The following is a 21,976-nucleotide window of genomic DNA, read 5'->3' as shown; positions in this document are numbered from 1 at the left end:
TATTTAAATGATAATATGAGCTATTGTAGAGTTTATTTGAATATGGAAGCAAAAAGTAGTTTGATTCCTTACGTTTAATGAGAATTTAAGGGAAACTGCTGCTAAGAATATCATTAGTAAACTCTTTATTCTTTAGCTAAAATTTGGCTAAAAAATTCACATTTTTAGTTTAACTAGCAACTTTACAACAGCACCACACAATAAACTCTTTAAATCTCATTATATTCTATTTAAATATAATTTTATTCCAGCTTTATGAGAGAGAGAGAGAGAGAGAGAGAGTGGATATAAAAATGTGCGACAAAGAATTGTTTCTTCAAATATAGAGTACAAATCTATATTGTTCCAAATATCTTATAAAAATGTGGATATAAGATAGAGAGGAAGATTGTTTCTCCAAATATAGAGTACAAATCTGGCAAAGAATTATAATATAGAATGAAAAAAGAGCTTGATAAATGATAGTTGTTGTGAATTTCAACCAAAATTTGGCTAAACACCACTTTTGAATAGCTCAATGAGAATGCTCTATTCTAATTAAGTGGCAATTCATATGAAACTCATGTATTTGAGTAGGTGGTTGGACAATCTACAATAAATATGAATAGGTCTATTTTATACGGACTCTAACAATTTAAATTGATTGTTGGTGACCCCAATCTTCAAGTATACCCCATAAAATAATGGTTTTTTTTTTTTTTTTTTTTTTGAAAGGCATAAAATCATGGTTGATTCCTTTTGAAGTCTTTTAACGACCCTATGAATTCCTTGAAAAGCATCATGAGCAATGTATTCTGTTTGGCAGAGTAATGAGGACGATAGCGCAGAGTCCAAGGATGACAGAGCAGAGCCAACAAGGAAGAACTTCGAGCCTGTACGAAGACCGAAGAAACAAAAGATAATTTTTGGTAACAACATCGGCATAAATACAATCATGATAGGAAAAAATAAATAAATAAATAAAATTACCAAAAACTCTGTGTTTACTCCTAATCTCATTTACAGATAATTTTTTTTTTAGCATCAACATGGGGGGAAAAACATTCGTATTAAAGCAAAGTGTCGAGCAGTTAAAATGTAGTGAGTTTAATCTGTTTCAAATTTTGCATTGATTAAATGAGCTTTACTCTAGATGGGTAACAATGAAAAAATAAAAGAAATTTTGGAGTTAGGAGCGCAGAGGATGTTAAAGTATTTATTAAATTATTAAATTTATCTCATTCTATCAACTTAAGCTTCAGGGTCAAAGGCCATGAGTTCGAACATTGACTTTATTATTCACTCTATTTTAATTAAATATTTCACGTGTTGGGCCTCGCCTATTAAAAAAAAGTTTAAACCTGTACGTAAGGGAGAGTGTTAAAATATTCATTACATAATTAAATTTATATTTTCTTACTGGTTTAAGCTTTTAAGATAAATATTAATTTAATAGTGGACAGTGATTAAAAAAATTCTGTTTGTAGAAGTTCTGTGTCGTCACTCGCTTTAGCCTTTAGGAAGAGTGTCGGCTCTCTTCTGAGAGCTCGAAGGCCTCCACCAACCCAAAAATCATAGAAGTTCATGAATTGCAAAGAGATAATGATGGACTCCCATGGGCTTGCAAGAGGGAGAAGAGGAGACGTTGGAATTTGTGGAGTTAACTGTGAGTGCTTCTGTTTGGGGTAAGTCTCTTCGTGTACTACTAATTTTGATGTGACTTTTAAATTACCATTGAATTAAGATGATTATTATTAGATTTTGATCTAATAGTAATTTTAAAGCCACATGACATTTGAGATGACACAAGAAGAACTCTAATCCTCTTTATAGCATTACTCCTTATAGTGTGTTTAAAAAAGAGAAATATAAGTTTTTTTTGACTCTATTCAATTTATATCCAACTCCAACAAACCATTGGATCTGTTTTCCTACATTTCTAATTATTGATTTTTTTTTTTTTAAAAAAAAAAAAAGTTGTTGGAATTAAATAGGAGTTGGACACAAGTTGATGTTAAAACAGATTTAAGTTTGGTGACGTATTAATCCTCAAGAGCTCTTATGCTTAAGTTATTATTTTCTCAAATATGTGTATCTCTTAAATCACAAAGAATCGACCCCCCATAGGCCCATACATGTGTATTAATGAGTTATTTATAGGTGGAGTAACAAGAGTAATATTCTTTCCATTGGGCCACGTGTCGAGCTTTGAGCATTTGTTGAAGTCCCGGATCGCGGAGTCGTGGAGTACATGCCATAGGCCCATAGTAATCCGGGAGTCAATCTTCAACCGACTCAGATCATGGGGTGCGTGCCATAATAATCGGAGAGTCAGTCTTTTACCGATTTTGGAGGGATGTGGCTTAGCAGTTAGCCATCATTAGCTTTTGGGCCTATTTGTTGACTGGCCCAATTGATCCGGCTCATACAATGACTTTCCTCTGAGCTTGGTTGATATTGGGCTTGGCCCATCTCAATGGGTCAAGATATTTTTCCAACAGTTAGAAAAACATTTATCTTTTTAAAATAAACCGTTAAATATGTAAGACCACATCTAAGAAAACAGATTCAATTGTTGATTTGTAAAACTGCTGGGTGAGAATTGAACAACAATTGAAAAGGTAGCAAGTCTCTTAAAAATTATCACATGTTTTAAGGAACATATGACAATTTTAAAGATTGAGTTATAGGAACTTCTCCGTACCTAGTTTAAAGGAAATTTTTGTTTATATTGTTATATGCAATAAAACAAAATTTTGACCGTTAAATAAAAAGGATCCCGAACCTTCCCTTGCTTGGTGTTTAATTAATGTCAATAACATCAAATGCCACACGATATGGGATATAGAAAATAGCTAAAATGTTGGTGTAACATCAAATGCCATTGTTATGAATGAGAACTTATCATTTCAAAATTTTTAACTCCTTAGTTTAATTTTGCCGTTCGTGTCTCCTCCCCCAGAGTTACTCATACATTAATCAACAATGGATAAATGGAATAAGATGAAGGTGAGGTTCTGAAAACTATTTGCAGAGAGAGAGAGAGAGTATTGTCACTGTTGTGAGTTTTAGTTTTAGGGTTTGATCGGGGCTTCTTTAACTAGCTTCGGTTAGATTTTATGTAACACCCAATAAATTTATTAATATGACTAATAATATTTTAGTATAAATAATAGTTATAAGTTGGATAAAATATATTTGATGTTTAATCTTATATCCTCAGTTTGAACTTAGAAGTAGACAGTTCGCACTAGGCTCTGATTCGCATTGTGGATAATGGCATGTTTGGATGTTCGATTTGTGAAATTTGAATTCAACTATAATTTAGTGCGCGAATTTTGAGACAAATAAAGTTGAAAAAAATGTTTGGATAATTTAATTTTCTGAGATAAAATTAGAAAAAGTGAGATAAAATCTGATTTGTTTTTTAAAAATCTGAATACTGTAGCAAATAGAATCAAGATTCTTATTGTTCCCAAACATACCATAACATTTAAGATTTAAATACTTTGACTTCAAATAGATTAATTAAAATAGTGTGAAATTTGTATGTAGTTTGTATAAAGATTAACTAATGGGTTTTTAATTAGAAAAAAAAATTATAAGCTGGGTTTGACGTTTGTAGCTTTAAGAAGAATAAAATAAATAAAAGAAGAAAAAGTAAAAGAAATAGGGAGATGTCAAATGTAGAACCTTTTTGTGTTGTAGAAAGACTCAAAGACGTAAAGTTGTTGAGGCTTGAATAAAAAAAAAAAACAAAAGTGTGAAAAATATTTAAGAAAACTTTTGAGCTATTTGAAGTGGGATTTGAAGTGGGAGTCCTAAGTACAATTATTTCGTCCTTAGTTTAGGTTCATTTTAGTTATTATAATTTAAATTATGCCGATATAATGTCAAATTGCTAGAAAAGCGTGATTGAATATATTAGGAAATTATATTATATTTAATCATTCTTTTAAGGAAAAAGTACACATATCTCCTAAAACTACCACTCAATTATCAATGTACTTCTCAAATTACCAATTGTGTCAATTGCCCCCCTCAAATTACCAAAAAATGTTAATGTCCCCCTAATACCAACAAAAAGACAAAATAACCTTAAATTTTTTTGAATAAGACAAAAATGTCCTTATAAATTCGAAAAAAAAAAAACTAAAACTAAAAATAAAAACTAAAAATTTATTTTTTAAAAACCAAATTAAATAAATAATGAAAAAATAAATAAAAAAACGAAAAAGAATTTTTTTTTTTTTTTTAAAAAAACAAACGAAAAAATAACTGAAAAAATATAAAAACAATTTTTTTTTAAAAAAAAAAAAAACAAACGAAAAAGAATGATTTTTTTTTTTTTTTAAAAAAAAACCAAACGAAAAAATAACTGAAACTTACAAAAATAATTTGTTTTAACAAAAAAAAAAGGAGAAAAAAAACCAGTTTTTAATTTATCATTATTATTTTTTTGTTCAAATTTTTGTTATTTTATATTTTTTAAAATATTTTTTTAGTTTTATTTTATTTTAATAATTTTATGAAGGGTATTTTTGTCATTAGGAGGATATTGACAGTTTTTTGTAGTTTAAAGAAGGACATTGACACAATTGGTAGTTTGGGGGGACATTGACACAATTGGTAGTTTGGGGGGACATTGACAATGAGGTGGTAATTTGAAGGGGTTATATGTACTTTTCGCTTCTTTTAAAATTACAAATGCGTTGTTGTGCTGCCTAAATATTTTTAGGTGTTTTATAATAGCGCCATTGTAATGCCCCAGTAATGGTAAATATTTAAATAAATATTATACTGATGCCGTAGTAATACCCGTATGAAAAATACGTGAAAATGCTATATAGTTGTTATGATGCCCAAATAATATTAAGATATTTAGATGTGTCGTTATGATGCCCAAGTTGCATTATGACATTGTAGACATGTCGTTATATTTTCCAAATTTGTAAGATTTAAAATAATGCTCAGGAATGGGAAATAATCAAATAAATAATAGAGGTTAATATGAATGTACAATATTAATGCATAAAGTATATGAAGACGCAGAAAATTATCTAAGGAATATAAGCCAAAACTGTAAGTTCAAACTTACTGATTCTGCATTATTTTACAAAAGCATGTTATACATGTTTTATTGAGTCATGTTTTTTTGATTACACGTATGAATATATTTTGAAATGTTTTACATATATGTTAAATGAAAATGTGTTTTCAAATGATATGATTTATGAAGAGTGATTGAGTTTTAGAAGGAAAAATGTGATTTGCAAAAATGATAATTTTATATGAAAATTATGTATAAATCCATGCAAAGGCCCAACTGTTAGCTGAGGATTATGTACCTAACACCTTGATGTTAGGAAGGGGAAAACAAAGTTGCCTAACAGCCTAACGGTTAAGTGGGATAATACTTAGCAAACTCCTGATGATAAGTGTGAGTATAAATTTACTTATTATTATGATGAGATGATATGTTATGTTCTACAATGTTGTTTGCTTAAAGTATGATGATTTTAATTGATGTTTTACTTATCATATTATGAATTGTTTTACTGCTTCATATTATAAAATGCGAAGTTAATTATGTAGTAAGAAAATGCAAAGAAATATATTTATATTTTACTATTATATATTAAATTGTCTATTATATAGTTTACTATTTAGCTATACTTTATTTAAAAACAACTTTGTGAAAACCCTGCATACGTGGTTGTCTAGTAAATACTAGTGATGGAGTATTTTATAAACAACTGAGGACTCAAATTATAAATGGTCAGTTTGCTTGAACTTGCTGAGCCGTGGACTCACTCTTCTATCTATAATTTGTATAGATGCAGTTGAGGAGGAGGAAGACGAAGATGCAGACCTGTTTGAGTGTCCGATCTATGATGAGAGAGGTTAACTGAAAGCCTCAGTTTTTGGAAAGACAGACGGACTTAAGGTCAATAGTGAAAATACTTGTAGTATTAGATGCATGTATTTTAGAATGCCACTTATGGCAACTTTTGATTGCTAATAACCTAGGAAAAAATATAGTCTGCTGCCTATGACAGTTTTGATAAACTACATATATATATATATAATGTGAAGTTTTAATTACATGCTTTAGTACAATCAGACTTTTGAAAAAAATTCTGATCTTTAAAAAAAAAATTTGCGGCTATTTTATATAGTAATATTACGTGTAATTTTAGATAATTACACTTACGGTTTACTTAGAAAGCTGTAGTGCAGAAATTTAGGACGTTACATTTTAAGAGACGTATATAAGAGGGAAGAGAGGTAAAGAGGCTGATTTGAGTGAGGAGTAATGCTACACATCATCCTCTTGTCCACCTTTCATCCTCCCAAAATTGATGTGGCTCTTAAAATCACCATTGGATCAAAATTCAATAATGATCTATCATAAATTCAATGGTGATTTTAAGAGCCACATCAAATTTGGGAGGACAAAAAGAGGACAAGGGGATGATGTGTAGCATTACTCTTGAGTGAGAGGTAATGGAACCTGGTCAGTCCGGCCCAATAGCATATGTTCAGTTGATTTGGGGCGACCCAATGCTTACTCCCTTACTCCTCCTATAGGCTATAATCTATAACACAAATTACCTGAACAAATACGTCCTAAATAAACTTTCTCAGATTTACTTGATCCCCCATTCATTTTTCAGGTGTTTGATGGATTCATAAAAAAATTAAAATAAAATGAAAAAATCTCAGGAAAAACAAAAATTGAAAAGACAAAAAGAGATTTTTGGAACTTCTGCCGTCAGTGGACGTTAGGGTAATATCCTAACGCCGTCATCACTCTGGAATCCAAGCACAGTAAAGGCCATTTGGCCATTGGCAGTTTGGCACCATCACTTTATGCCACTATATATGAGCACGGCCTTTGCCGCTTTCACATTTCTTGTTGCCCTTCGCTTTCTCTCTGTCTCAGCTGTGCGTAAGGAATCACCTGCCTCGAACAGTATCCGGCGAACTCTAACAATCTTCGGTCTCCAATTCATTGGTCCCACTCCTTAACTGTTTTGCATATCATACACTGAATTAATCCGATCTCTAAACCCCTCAATTAATTTTTTTTTTTGGGTTTCTTTATTTTTGACAGGTATAGCGGGATTAGGGTTTAAGGTATTTGATCGAACTTCGACGCTATTGCGGATAATTTAAGGTATGAGATTTATACTTACACCGTAGCATTGTATCTTTTCCTTGTAAATCGTTTGGTTGCTGAGAAATCGACGGAGGAAAAGAAAGAAAAAAATTTCGAGTCTTTTACTTTTCAATTACGTCGGTAACCGTTTGCTGAACTTTCTCGGCGACCAAGAAGATGAGTAGGGCTGTTTTTCATGCGTTGTTCATGCTGTTCGTTCGCATTTCACAGTTGAAGAGTATGATTGTTTTTGGTTTTTGCTTGCTTGAGTGCTCGTTAGTTTCGTCAAGATATGTATTTTCATCCATTTATATTTGGCAAACATTTGCGGGTTATTTTGTAATTGTCAATGGAATCTGGAGTTGGTGTACCTGTTACTATCGATATGTAGTCAATATTTTATTTGATAAAATTGTCTATTATTAGTTAGTGTCATTCTTAGGGGATTGCTTGAATCAGCTCAGCTTGTGAGGATATTTATGAAGGGGTGTGAGAATATTTCTGTAAAAGTTGTATGTAGGTGAAAGCGTTGATGCGCTGTGGGAGCTGAAGCTGTTCATTTAGGTCAGAATGGGATTTGATAATGAGTGCATATTAAACATTCAAACTTTAGCTGGAGAGTATTTCTGCCCTGTCTGTCGTCTGCTTGTCTACCCGAATGAGGCATTACAGTCACAATGCACTCATTTATACTGTAAGCCCTGTTTGACATACGTTGTGAGTACTACTCGGGCCTGCCCTTATGATGGCTACTTGATAACTGAAGCAGATTCCAAGGTTCTTTCTCTCACTATTGTGGTCTTTATTATACTGCAATTATTCCTCCTATTTACTGATAAAATATTTCTGATAACTGCTCATTGCAGCCGCTTGTAGAATCGAATAAAACGCTTGCTGAAACCATTGGCAAAATAGCAGTTCATTGTCTCTACCATAGGAGTGGATGTACATGGCAGGGGCCTTTATCTGAGTGCACGCCTCATTGTACTGGATGTGCATTTGGCAATTCCCCTGTTGTATGCAACAGATGTGGGATTCAAATCGTGCATCGTCAAGTACAGGAACATGCTCAAAATTGTCCTGTGAGTGGTGGAAAATTTTATTTTCCTTACAGTTTTCGTTTGGATGAATAGAAATATGTTATGCTTATTGTTTTTGGTGTGTTGGTTCACATTTTTTTTTGTTGGGTATGATGACAGGGTGTGCAGCCTCAGGTGCAGCAGGCAGAAGGTGCTCAGGACACTTCAGCCACTGGCGGAACTGCAACTGCCGATCAGACTCAGGCTGGCACTCAGGCAGGAGTAACAACTCCTCAGGCCCAGACTTCTCAAACTACTGTAGCCACTACACTTGGACAGGATCCTAATCAGCAAGCAAACCCAAATTCTCAAGCCCAAGCTGTAGTTCAGTCTGCTGTGCCGACTCCAGAACAGTGGTATCAGCAACAACAACAGTATCAGCAATACTACCAGCAGTATCCTGGATATGACCCCTATCAACAGCATTATCAGCAGTATTACCCCTATCAACAGCCTGCAGTTCCGCAATACCCTCAGCAGAACTTGCAAGCTCATCCACTGCATGGGACTGGTCAGCATCAACCTCAGCCTCAGCCCCAAACCCAGCCACAGCCTCAGCCTCAGCCTCATGTCCAGCCTCAAACCCAACCACAATCTCAGCCCCTTGGACAATCTCAATCACATCCACATATTCAAGCTCCAGCGGTTACTCAACTTCAGAACCAGGCACAAGTTAACCTGCAACAGCAAGCACAAACTGTGGTGTTACCACATTCTCAAATTCAGTCGCAGACTCTTCAGCCAGTCCCAAGCCACCCACATCCTCAGTCTCAGCCGTTTCCCCAAGCTCAGCCCCATGCCACCCAACCTCATCCACAGCAACATGTGCCGGTGCCTCAATATCAGCAGCCTCATCATCAGATGCAACACCCACAGCTTCAGATTCAGCAACAGGTGCATCAACATCCCCCTTCTCAATCCCAACCTCATTCACAAGCTCAGCTACAAGTGCCAGTTCAAAATCACTCTCAGCCACATCCCAACCTAAATCCTAATGTCCAGCCTCAGATGCTGCATCCATCCGCCCATGCTGTGACGGGCCATCAATCGTATCCTCAGCCTCAGCCTCAGCCTCAGCCTCCGCCTCAGCAGCAAATGCATCTAGTAGCCCCACAACAACATCAAATGCACATGCACCCTCAAGGTGGGCCTCAGCCACAATCTCAACATTCTGGTCAGATGCCAAGTCAATTCCCTCAACAACATACTCCTATGCGTCCACCTCCTTCTCATGCTACAATTCCAAGCCAGCAACAGGCGGCTTTGTTGCCATTACCAGGTCAAGTGCAAAACATCCCTCCTGCACAACAGCAGCCAGTTCAACAATCTGGACACCCAATCCACCAGCACCCTGTTATGCAGCCAGTTCAGCAGCCCATGGCTCAGCAATATGTGCAGCATCAGCAGCCTTTTGTACCGCAAGGTCCATTTGTACAGCAGCAGATGCCCACCCCCTCTCAGTTGCGCCCCCCAGGGCTGCCTCAGTCATATCCACAACATACTCATGCCTATCCACAGATGCAGCTGAATGTAGCATTGCCACATGGATCTCAAAATGTTGCTGGAAGACCCATGATGCCAAATCCTGGAGTACAATCACAGCCATATCCACAACATGCTGGTGTTGTTCAGGCGAGGCCTATGCATCTTGGTGCAAGCCAACCATCTGCAAATCAGAACAATGTGCTCAGAAACAGCCAAGTGCCAGTGTCTATTGAGCAACAGTCGGGGCCAACTTCAAGGCCAACGATGTCCATAAGGCAAGGTGATCACGTATTTGAGAAAAGTGTGGGTGATCAAGCACCCGGATCATCTTCTGAGAATGCTGTGAAAAAGGTCTCAAATGATTTGGATGCAGCATCTGGTCTTGGAGCTGATGCTGGTGAAGTAAAAACTGTGAAATCTGAAACTGATATTAAGGCCAAGGATGATGGTGATGCAGAACCGGAATCACGTGCAGTGGAAAATGGGGAATTTGTTAAGCGGATGGTGAAGGAAGAGGCTTCAGAAAGTAATTCGGAGCACTTAAATGTTGGTAAATCAGGTGAACTTGAATCTGAGGTCAAGAAAGATGTTTCGAATGCTAGCCCAAAATATTTGGACAATTCTGCTGTGGAAGACAGAAAAAATCAGGGTGATCCCCTGCTGAAAATTCTGCCATTTCATGAATCTGCACATATTGAAAAACTGAGTGGGAAATTGCAGAAGGATTCCAGTGGGATTCAGCAGCCTTCCACTGGTGCTGATGAAGCCTCACAAACTTTGTCCATGACTTCAGCTCCTGTCTCCCGTAGTCCTGCTCAGAATGTTGTCCCCAAAGTAGCCATTTCTCAAGGTCCTGGAGTTGATGAATACCGAGGTTTTCCTCCACCTGGTCAGGTGCAATCTGGGGCCTTCACACAGTCTTCTCACCTAGGGCCAATTGCTGATCAGGGACGGCATTTTGGGCCTTCTACTCTCCAGCAAAGGCCTGGTGCTCCATTGTTACAAACGCCTCCTCCTGTTCTCCCATATCACACGCATGCAGCAGGGCACCCTTCCACTCAATTAAGGCCTCAGGGACATGGGCATGTATCTGAGCATTTCCAGCCACCTGTGTTTAAGCAGTCTCAAGGTCTTGAAATTCCCCCTGCTGGCATCTCAGGCCCTGGCTCCACAGCATCCTTTGGGAGGGGATCAGGTTATTATGGTTTTCCCCAGCCGAACTTTGAACTGCAGCCTGTTGCTTCTCAAGGGCCTCGAAGTCAAGGGCATGCACTCCCTAACCCTGCTGCGGCTTCCAGAATGTCTCAAGGTGAATCTATTGGAGGGGCATTTGGTACACTACCTCCTGGTGCAATTGATTCACATGCTGGAATGATGGCCAGAGCACCACCACATGGCCCTGAAGGTTTGATGGGTCAGCAGCGCCCTACTAATCCGATGGAAGCGGAATTGTTAACAAATCATAGACCAAGTTACATGGACAGTAGACGACTTGATCCACATCTTCCTGGGTCTTTGGGACAGGGTCCAGTTGGTCAGCCTTCTGGTGTAATGCGAAGTAATGGGCCCCCTGGCCTTGAGTCCTCATCAACACTTGGGTTGCGGGACGATAGGTTGAATCCTTTCCCAGATGAGCGTTTCAATTCTGTTCTAGGACGACATGCGACAGATCGAGGAGAGTTTGAAGACAATCTTAATCAATTCCCCAAGACTTCTCGTTTGGATGCTGAACCTGTACCAAAGTTTGGGAATTATTCGTCAAGGCCCCATGAGATGGGACCGTATGGGCTAAATAGTGATACTGGTTTGAAATTGGATCCTGGGGCTGGCAGTGCCCATTCAAGATTCTTGCCTCCCTATGATGCAGGAGAGAGACCGGTTGGTTTGCCGGATTCTACTCGTAATCATCCAGATTTTCTTGGACCAGTTAGTGGGTATGCTCGACGTCACATGGATGGCCCGACTCCTAGAAGTCCAGTTAGAGAATACCCTGGCATATCCTCACGTGGTTTTGGAGGCATTCCTGGCCAGTCAGGCCTAGATGACTTTGATGGCAGGGATTCACGTCGTTTTGGTGATCCAATTGGCAATTCGTTCCATGAAAGCAGGTATTCTGTTTTGCCCGGTCATTTGCACAGGGGTGAGTTTGAGGGTCCCGGTAAGTTACGAATGGGTGAGCATTTAAGGAGTAGTGGTGATATGATTGGTTTAGATGGCCATTTACGGAGGGGCGAACATTTGGGTCCGCGTAACTTGCCGAATCATATGCGGTTGGGTGAGCCAATTGGTTTTGGTGACTATCCTGGTCATGCACGGATGGGAGAATTGGCTGGGCTTGGGAACTTCGAATCTTTTGGTGCAGGCAACAGGCCAGGTCATCCACGATTTGGTGAGCCAGGATTTAGGAGCAGTTTCTCTCTTCAGGGATTTCCAAATGATGGTGGAATGAATACAGTTAAGTATGGCTTTTGTGCACCTGTTATTCTTACATTTTCTTAAGCCTATTCAATTCACCGTGCAAGGCTTATTGTACCTCTAAGGTTGTCTTAATTTGTTTGAAGTTTCTCCTCTGTAATATTACTTTTTCAGATCAGTTCCCATTTCTTAAATTTTGAGCCTATGGATATATCCAGGGAGATGCAGGGTCTTTTGGTAACCTGAGGAAGAGGAAGGTGGCTAGCACAGGATGGTGTCGAATCTGTAAAGTTGACTGTGAAACAGTTGGAGGCTTGGAATTGCACTCACAAACAAGGGAGCACCAGAAAATGGCTATGGATATGGTACGGAGTATCAAGCAGAATGCAAAGAAACAGAAATCGTAAGTCATCCTCGTTCTTGTTATAGACACTTGTGCACTTCATTATTTGAACTAATATTAGATAGGCCAGAAATATCTAATTCTGTATCCTTTTGTTTCTACTTTTTTTAGATCAACTGGTGACCATTCCTCACTTGAAGATGCAAGCAAGTCAAAGAGTACCAGTTTTGAGGCTCGTGGGAATAAGCATTAAGTGGTGCTGGTGTGGTGAAAAATTGTCCATTGCTGACTTGGGTTCAATTTAGTGTTTGTGGTATTATTGCCCGTAGTGATATAGGTGATTCACCCTTCATGCCTCTTTTCTCATTTCAGGACGGTTTATGTTAGTTTTGTCATTTCAGGTTGCTGCCATGTTTATGGAGATGGGTTTTGGAACTGAAGTGCAGTGGCAGTTAAGTTTGTTGGTTTTTGACCCTGAAATCTATTTTTTAGGACTGGAATAGTTTTATGTAGAAACTGGAATTATTTAATTGTTTTCATTTCATTGTGCATGTGATGCTTACCTGTAATGCTTCAAATTTTTGTCAGTAGCATTTGCTAGTGTATCGTTCAACCCTCCTGATCTTATACCTGAATTTTCTTTGTGCTCTTACAGGGTGTCATAGCTAAAACTAAAGTTGTCTGATATGGTTGCTTGGTTTAGCTGGTGATTTGCTTCTGTTGTCAAAACTGTGTCAGGTTTATAGCCTCTGCAACTTTTATTCTGAGTGATTTGGACCATCTTCTTTTTAGAAGATGGGAATCCTTATTTGCGGAAATCTTAGATTTTGAGGATGATATACAATTTTTTATTGAACTATATTCCAACATTTTGTATGGTCTTTCTATTACATTTCGAAACACACTTTTCTGTTATGCTAATCCCTTTTTCATTTTTGAAATTGTTTAACCATGTATTCTCATTTTTGGCCAACCAACTCTCCCTTTCTGTAGTGTCTCTTTGTTCAGTCTGATGAATAACTTCTAAGACTTCAAATTCTATGTGAGCAAGAATGAGAGGTAGAATTTCATGAGATTATTAGCTTTGCAAAACTCTCTTGATGCAATGAGTTCTGGAAGTATAAATTAGATTGTAGGAGCATTGTATACATTTTAACCACAGGACAAAGGAAGAAAAAGGAGTATGGCACCAATGCAGAATTACTTATATACCGAGTGCATAACAGTATCCAGAAGTGTGTTATTGAGTTGATTTGGTTTTTGTTAAATTAATGGTACTGATGGCTCTATAGTTGTCATCTAGTTCTGAGAGGTCTTATGTGTATCCTTTTGAAGATCTCCCAGCAATACAACTTACAAGACATGCCTTACCGATTGAGCACTGTTGGTATCATGACCAGAATACACAAAAGTTAATAAATATGCGTTCATACTACTTTTTATAGCTAGAAAATTTTAATACATTTTAAGTTCTTGTCAGTGCTCAGACAAAAGAGTTCTTGTTAGTATGTCTAGATACTGGTCTTGATATCTAGTTATGGCATCTACTTTTGCTGTCTGACTTTTTTTCTTATTTTTTTTTTATTTTTATTTCACTCACAAGAAGAAACTTAAATTAAATAATAGAGATTGAACAAGTAGCCTCGAATTATTGAGCTTAGTTATACTTCACCAAGGCTGTGACCGATTTTAGGATTTTGATTGCGGTGCAAATATGATTTTTGGTAGGTGATGCAGCTAGTCTCTGAAAATATTCAGACTTAGGGAGCCTAATGATTTTATACACTATCTTGTTAGTAGCCTTAAATGCTTAATAAGCGGATGGAAGTTGTGATTGAATGACATGGTTGATCATCTGGATTAGTTAATGAATTTTCCACATCAACTACCAAGAATCAAAAATAGAGAAAGAAGTGGAGGAAGAAGTAGAAGTGGAAGACAGTTGGTGATCATACTTATTACTTAGTTATGCTAGGTAGAAGTGGCTTCGGCATGTTTACTTGTCTGGACAATTATGGGGATCACAGCACATATCGGGTGGGTTAGTTAAAGACATTTTTCATGTAATACACATGCTTTAGGCCAATATATTAGACCATGAAATAAATAGTATTACTGGGGCTTTTATCTTTGTCAGTTTAATCATAGCGGTTGGAACTGATAGAAAGAAACCTTTTAAAGCCTGATGTTGTAAAGCTGGATGCTATATTACAGTTTGAACTAATAGAAAAACACCCATTCTTCATATATTGGGTGTTCTAACACCAACCTTCAACACTTGATGTAGGAAAAGCCTTTAACTAAGGTTATATATTTGGTTGTCAATCTATTACAAGCTTCTATTATCCTTAGCTGGTGGTTCAGAGAAAATGAATGATTTAATATTATGTTGAGTTAAAAGGTGTTCTTCAGTAGTTTCTTTGATAAAATTTTAGTCTCACTGTTAATTATCTTTCTTCTAATGTGAGACCTAATGCATAATTCTATCAGAATTCACTTAAGCTTTAAGGCCTATGTTTGAAGTTAATTGTTATTTTTGGTGAAATTTCTTTTTTTACAATAGATTTTCAATTCGACGTGTCTTTTTACGGCGAAGCAGACAACAAAATGGATGAAAGTTCAGTGGAAAGGTTTACCCGGTCATCTTTTATGGATGTGGTAAGAATGTGGTGCAGATTTTCATAGTAGCAAAAGTTTGCTTCTTAGTATTGATTTTCGTTTGCTTCTTAGTATTGACTTTTCTGAAATTGGTGACTTCTTGTGGGATTGTATGTTTCCTTCTTGATACACTGATTATTCTTTGTTAAACAGTTCTATATTTTTATGGTTCTGTAATTGGATTTTAAACAGTAGGATACTTGAGAGTAAATCTGAGTGTGTTCCATTGGGCATTATTTTGGATACTGTTTTAGGATACCACATTCAGTTTGTAGGCTTCTTACCTGGTTTTTGTGTTCTAAATAGGATTTCCCTGCAAGGTTTACCCTGTATTCGTTCATTTATTTTCCCTTATCATGAGATACTCAGAAAATGTTATTTGGGCTGGTGAATTATGGAGTAGTTAGGATTCCTTTTGGAAGTGACGAAACGAGGTTAAGTTGGGATAACTTTTGATAGTTCAGTGGAAGCTGAAATGCATCTTCTGAAATAATTTTAGTGATCAAGAATTTGATTACCATATTCTTGAAGGAATGGAGGTTTTAACTTACCATTTTGTTTTGATCTCAGAAGTTGTTCATTCACTTGAGAGAGGGAAGTATGGATTAGTCCGAGCAGGCTATTTTTGTTAGATTAAGTACTTGATAGGGTGAAAAAAACCCGGATTTTGCTTCATATTTGGATCGATAAATAAGGGCTTTCAGTCTTCGGGCATGTTTGTGCCCTTTTTGTAGCCAATGCTCTTTTAATCATTTCTGTGTTACTTTTTGAACTGCCAATCTGTGAGTCAAAGATGATCAGTAAATGCAGCATTGGTGTTTTGCGATATAGTTACCAACTTCTTCTTGTTAACATAGTCATATTATCCTTCTAATACATATGTGAGACTAATTTTAGGCATTTTCACTGTGCGTTGATTATGACCCATTACTTAACTTTTGCTTGCAGTTTTATTTTTTGTGCCTCCTTTTGTGTTTGATTTGCTTGTGTTCCCTGACTTCGGTCTTTTAAGTCTTCATAATGGGCGTTAAAAGCATCTTTGTTATGATATTACTATCCATAATTATCTCAAGATAATTCTTTAGTTGCAAGCGTTCCTCTCTCTTTAGGTTTCCTTCTGGCAATGTTGTGTAGGGGTGGGCATTGGAGGTAGCGGAGGTAGAAATGAGCTTTCCGCTTTCCGCCTCTACCACTGTTGGAAAGTTGGAATGATGTCCGTCTCTTTTCCGATGGAGGTCATTATTGCCCAGCCTCTGTCTCCAAAATGTTAGAGGCGGAGTCGGGTAGAGCCGTCAAAAGAGATCTGACAAAGACGAAGACGCCTTGTCTTCGTCCCAAGACTGAGTCTTCTTCTTGAGAGAGAGAGAGAAACACAAATGCAAGTGGACCCAAGCTGGTGCAGGGAAAGTATCTTCTTTTTTTTTTTTTTAAGAAAAATAAAGGGGTGTTGGAGTCCGAATTCCGTCGGAAACGGAAACCATCTTCCTCCCCCACCTCCAACTATCGTTGGAAACGCAAATGGATCTCCACCCATCCCCTTTGTCTGCTGTCAGAAGCCAATCCATGCGGGTTAGAAATGGGTCGGCGGTGGGTTGGCTTTCAGAATCTCCGTCTCCACAGCCCTAATGTTGTGCCATGTATCAAACCTTGACAGTTTTGAAAACAAAAATCTGATTATAGTGATTTCTGTTTAAAATTTCAGTGCCATGATCCCTCTTGACACCTATTCTGTTGTCAAAATCCTTTAAATAAGTACTAATAGTAATACCGGTAATTTGTTAAATATCGCCTCTCAATGGACGCTTTTTGATTTTTTCCATTATGATCTTCTGAGAATTTTTCATTCTTCATAAACTTTTTTCTTCATATTTTTTTTTTATCACTCCAAATTTGGGGTTTTATTGAAGTTATGGAGTGCCTTTTTGAAGTTGGATAGCAATTGTGGAATTCAAACCCTGCTTGGTCGTGTTTTTACCAGGTTTGTGGTTTTAAAGTCTATTTTTTTTTTTGGTCAGAAATTTCATCTTAAATAGTAACTTCTATGTCTGGTTCTTGCATTTAATATGCCTTTGAGATTGCATGAGAAGTTTGTGTTTCATATTGCTTATTCCATACTTCTTGGTGGTCTTAAACTTTCAGAAGAGTAGGATCTAAGACACTTCCCTCTTTTGTTCCTTTGGTTTTTGTTTTTAAATAATATTCCTTAGGCAACTCTCCACATGGTTTGATGCATTACTAGCATAGTTACCATGACCCCTTCAAAAAGATTAAGGGTAAGATGGTAATAAACAACATATACTTGGTTATAGACAGCCACAAGCTTCTTCTATATTTGGTATGATATTACTGGAAATATCTAAAGAAGGTGGCATAGCCAAAGGTATTGATATCAGCATAGTGCATGCACCATCTAGCACAGAGAAATCATAGGTCTTAGTGAGCAGCTACACTATGGATAGTTATGCTAGAAGACAATGCTTTTCCAGTTGTTTACAAACTTGTTGGATTTTGATTTAACAGACGTGGTCCTACAGAAATCTTAATGCCTTGATGGTGAAACAACATTGTAGCAACTTCTAGATAGTAGGAAAAAAAGCCTGTTGATTTAACGTACTACATCTGGGTTAATATTGGACTCTACTGGGTCTCAATCCGTTGGATGCTAGATATTAGAGTTGACGTTCTTATTTTTGGTTCCAGCTTCTGTATTAGGTTTTTCCCCCCCTTGAAAATGCATTATCTACTTTTATCGAATATGATGCTTATTGGATTTTGGATATGATAATTTCTCAATCTGTTTCTGTTTTGTATTCTCTTGGTAATTGACCTTCCGGATGTGCTCAGTATTTTTCTTGGGGTTTTGTTGTCATTTAAATGTTAGAAGTACTTGTTATTTTTAATTGTCCGGAATGTTATTTGTTGATTGATCTCTGGATCTATGTTTGAATGTTCGACTTAATAGCTTAAATCTGTTTTTGATGCCCAAAATGCATAGGCTGGTTAGAATTACAGGTGCACACGAAAGTTTTACTTAGAATATAGGCTTGAACAAATTCGTTTTGATTAATATCTCAAATATTTGCTTAGGTGTGCATAGAAATGCCTGATGGTGAAAGATGTTTTCTTAATGTTTTTGCCTTCTAATTTATTTTTTTGAAGTTGTGGATAACCCAAATTTCCTGAATGGTTCTGATCTTATGGTTGAATCAATCCCATCTGATAAGAATTGTGAAATTTCCTTCTTGAAGCAAGTTGAATTGCTTCACTCTTCTGATTTCTTATTACTGTCAAGAAGCTTTGGCATCTTCCTTCACCATTAAGAAAAACAAATCTCTAGGATTCAATGACCTATTCAAATTTTCAGATGGGTAGGATATCATCGAAGGATTGGGATAGGGAGGGACTAACTCTTGGGCTTCCCAATTATTGGTATTTTCTTTCCTGCTGTGCTATACACAGGGCTACTTGCCATTGAGTATCCCCTTCGCAATATGAAAATATGTTGCCCCAACAAATTAATTGAAAAAGAAAAAACCATGTACTTACATGCCAAAGCCTGTAAAGTAGCCCTCTTATAGATGGGAAGTACATCAGATGTATTTCAGCGAAGTGCTCTGATGAGGCCTGTGAGCCTGTTGGCCATAATTTCCTAGTTAATGGCCCAAAACATAATTAATGGTTGAAAAAAAGATGTGAGCATTGCTGTGCAATTCAAATAAAATTTAGCAAAAGAAACTGGATATCATAAGACTTTATTTTATGGCTTCAATAGATTTTAATTATTAAGATTCTAAGATTGTATTTGAAATTTTGAAGAGTTTTTGGTAAGTGCACCAGAGTTTGTGATGGGTGCATTCATCATCTAATAGACTAATACGGCCATAAGCTTTGTGCTTTAGGATGTGATCTCGTTAATGATCGTTGACATAAATTGTCACCCATTTCGACCAATATGATCCCAGGAGATATACTGTATTTCTATTTTAAATTTGTGAGCATCATAATGCTTCTTTCGTGAAGCATATACTTTTTCAATTTTCTATGGTGAAGGAATATCTAAAGAGTTGTGTTCTTGCATGTGAGGAAGCGTGCAACATGAAAACTAGACATAAGGAAAAAGTACAAGCTAGGAAAAGACAAGCCCGAAGATGATACTCGATCTTAAATCTTGGTACAATATTTGAAGAGAGGAATTTCTTATGAAGCTTACCACTAGGAATATAGACAGTCATTTTGTTATCATTTTCCTTGATGTTGAAGGCATTCTAGTATATATCTAGAACTTGTTTGATGGGTTATTACGTGCTAACTTATTGGGAATATTACACTTGCCCCCTTCACATATACACCCAAATTGCAATGTCTACTTCAAACTTTAAAAGGTTGCAATTGACTTCTCAAACTACTTAACCCTTTCACTTAGCCCTCCCTTGGTTAGAATTTTCTGTTAATGGGTAAAATGTCCGATAATACTGCTACCGTTTCTTTCAAAATACAATTATACTCTTACATTAAAAAAAAAAATTAAAAAAATCCTAGCTATGGATCTCCTCTCTTCGTTTTTTTTTTTTTTTCAAAGAATAAAAAAATAATGTGATGAGGGGGTTAAGTGAAAGGGTCAGGTATTTTGGGGGGTCAGTGCATTTATTTAAAGTTTGGGGGGAACTTTGTAATTTAGTTAGGTGCAAGTTTGAGGGGGTCAAGTATAATTTTTCCTAACTTATTTTGAAGTGTGGCTACCAGTCAGTGCAAGTGACGAGGTCCTGCGTTGGCTATTTTTCTATGTCCGGGAATTATACGGTTTTGGCCATTGAGGTTGTATTTCTTGTGATTATGCTTTCATGTACTTGTTTGAATTGAGAAGATGTAAAACCTTTAAATACCGTATGTCAATTTTAAGGCTTGCCTTTGCTGGGATCTTGTTTGACATGCTTCCGTTGTGGTGGTGGTGTATCTCATTGGAATTCTACTTTTATAAATTCTCATTTGCACTTATAACTCAAAATAGCCCTTGATTAGGAAAAAAGAAGAAGAAGGAACCATGTATCTGTACTTCAAATCTATTTAAATGCTTGAAGTTGCTTTTTTGAGCCCTTGGATTTTTAGTATCTAGAATATGGTGGAAAGTTGAGTTTGTGGATTGTGGCGGTGGGGAAGGATTGTGATGGATAATTAATTGATTTGTTTACATTTTCAGTAAGTTGCTTTTTTATCTCTTAATGAGGAAAAATGGTATGGACATGGATGTTAAAGAAACCAAAAACATGGAAAATAAATAAAATGGAGAGGAAACGTGGGAGAGCGGGGAGAGAAGCATGTAAAAGTTGGCTGAACAAGCCAATTATGATAATGCCATCCGATGTCATCTTTTTAATATTAAGTTATATTTTTTTTACCGTTAGTAAATTTAGTGTTTGGTTAAACAATAATAAAGAAAAAGGGCATGGGGGATATATTTGGAGTAGAAATTAGTGATGGAAAACCGTCAAGAAATGGTATTCCAAAAGAAGATTACCACGTGTTTCAAATATTTTCATTTGTGGCATGCGACCACTTTTGATTCTAAAGAAATAGCGCTAATCGCACAGGTCTAACATCTGATGCCCTTGCAATTTCTAAAGTTGTTTATCTTATTAGCCTCCCTTATGACCTAAATACTAGTGAGGCTCGCTACAAGGCTTGTAATCTCATGCTGTAATCTCATTTCAGCTAAAAAATTCATTCTAGAAGGTGACTCATTGGTAGTTACCCTAGCCTTACAACATCTTAGCATTATCCAAGATTAGAGGATCTTTTTCACCATCGCGGACATCTTCGCATCCATTCCGACTTTCTCCTCATCGGAAGTACGTAAAGTTGACAGAAATGTAAATTTATGTATCTATCATATTGCCCAAAAGGGCTAAAGCAAAAAAAAATGCTTTAGTTGCATTCCCATTTCTCCCTCTCATTTCCTCTTTCCCCATTTGTAGTAGGAGAGATCTGCCCTCTCTCTTCTCTCTGGTTGCCTGGTTTGACTGATGTACTTGAGGAAAAAGAAAAAAGAAAACTGTCAAGAAGAGTCTCTTTAGGAAAGAAAAAAGGGATTGGCTTTGGTGTCCAAATTTTAATGGGTCTAATTTCAATGATAACTAAATTCCAGCTGAATTAGAAAAGAAAGAAACAAAAACAATTTAGGTGAAGAAACTTAAAACTTCTTTTGGTAGAGACTCGAATCCAACGTTCATAAGTTGGGAAGTGAGTTACAGGTTTTGGAAAAAAGGATTAAACAAAAACAATTCCTTTTTTATTTTTGCCTCCAATTTGGGGAAAAAAAAACTAATTTCAAATCCGTCATACCAATTACCATCCCATCTTGGTAGCTATTTTAGGGGCCGAGTGTGAAATCCAGTGGGCCTTCTTTGTGGCCCACCTGTTAACTCCGAAGAGGGTCGAATCTCTATGAGCCTCCATAGAAATTCGAGCATCTTGAGCAACCAATAGATTCTCACACACCCATTCCCGGAATTGCCAGCTCAGAGGGGGCTGTTTTAGTCTTTTCAGGGTATAGATTTGGCGTGGATCTGTGTTATTCAACGTGACGAAGGCGGTTAGTTGTTTACAGCTGTATCTGTGATTTTGAATTTCAAAATTTAAAATTTCAATTTAACCGTTAGTTTTCTATCCGTTAATGCCTTGGAAGTGGCAACATCTGACCGTTGATTCTCACGCACTCACTCAAAATATCTTTTATTATATCTCTCTCTTTGACAGGAGCCGTTATTGGCTTATAGCTTTCTCTCTCTCTCTCTCTCTCTCTCTCTCTCTCTCTCTTTCTTTATTTCTATATAAAATTCTTTCATCCCCATTTTCTCT

General features: G+C 36.8%; 1 protein-coding gene across 14 annotated transcripts; it reads left to right on the top strand.

Annotated features, from left to right (window-relative positions):
- The first annotated feature begins 6,843 nt into the window (after positions 1 to 6,843).
- On the top strand, positions 6,844 to 16,548 carry LOC133877829 (uncharacterized). Of its 14 annotated transcripts, none has more exons than XR_009901783.1 (10): positions 6,844 to 6,997; positions 7,097 to 7,159; positions 7,652 to 7,918; positions 8,008 to 8,223; positions 8,341 to 12,159; positions 12,339 to 12,523; positions 12,635 to 12,914; positions 13,119 to 13,201; positions 15,027 to 15,121; positions 16,256 to 16,548. XR_009901783.1 is itself a non-coding variant. In XM_062316256.1 (8 exons), the coding sequence occupies exons 3-7, from the start codon at positions 7,712 to 7,714 to the stop codon at positions 12,714 to 12,716; spliced, it is 4,509 nt and encodes a 1,502-aa protein (XP_062172240.1). In that variant the 5' UTR covers positions 6,844 to 6,997; positions 7,097 to 7,159; positions 7,652 to 7,711; the 3' UTR covers positions 12,717 to 12,725; positions 12,865 to 13,007. The 14 variants fall into 14 exon arrangements, 2 of the variants coding, with proteins under 2 accessions (XP_062172240.1, XP_062172239.1); XR_009901790.1 differs by lacking the exon at positions 16,256 to 16,548 and having other exon boundaries at positions 12,635 to 12,725; positions 12,865 to 12,914; positions 15,027 to 15,347; XR_009901791.1 differs by lacking the exon at positions 16,256 to 16,548 and having other exon boundaries at positions 12,635 to 12,725; positions 12,836 to 12,914; positions 15,027 to 15,347.
- Positions 16,549 to 21,976: the final 5,428 nt, after the last annotated feature.

This window comes from Alnus glutinosa, chromosome 9, assembly GCF_958979055.1.
Source record: "Alnus glutinosa chromosome 9, dhAlnGlut1.1, whole genome shotgun sequence".
In the NCBI taxonomy this organism is placed as follows: domain Eukaryota; kingdom Viridiplantae; phylum Streptophyta; class Magnoliopsida; order Fagales; family Betulaceae; genus Alnus; species Alnus glutinosa.
Note: the sequence above shows the minus strand (reverse complement) of the source record. Positions and strands in the feature narration are given on the sequence as shown.

Bases quoted from the DNA above. Each gene is read 5' to 3' on its own strand.
- LOC133877829 (XM_062316256.1), top strand. From the start codon at position 7,712: ATGGGATTTGATAATGAGTGCATATTAAACATTCAAACTTTAGCTGGA. The intron at 8,224-8,340 runs GTGAGTGGTGGA...GTATGATGACAG, and splicing joins AACATGCTCAAAATTGTCCT to GGTGTGCAGCCTCAGGTGCA. The intron at 12,524-12,634 runs GTAAGTCATCCT...TACTTTTTTTAG, and splicing joins AATGCAAAGAAACAGAAATC to ATCAACTGGTGACCATTCCT.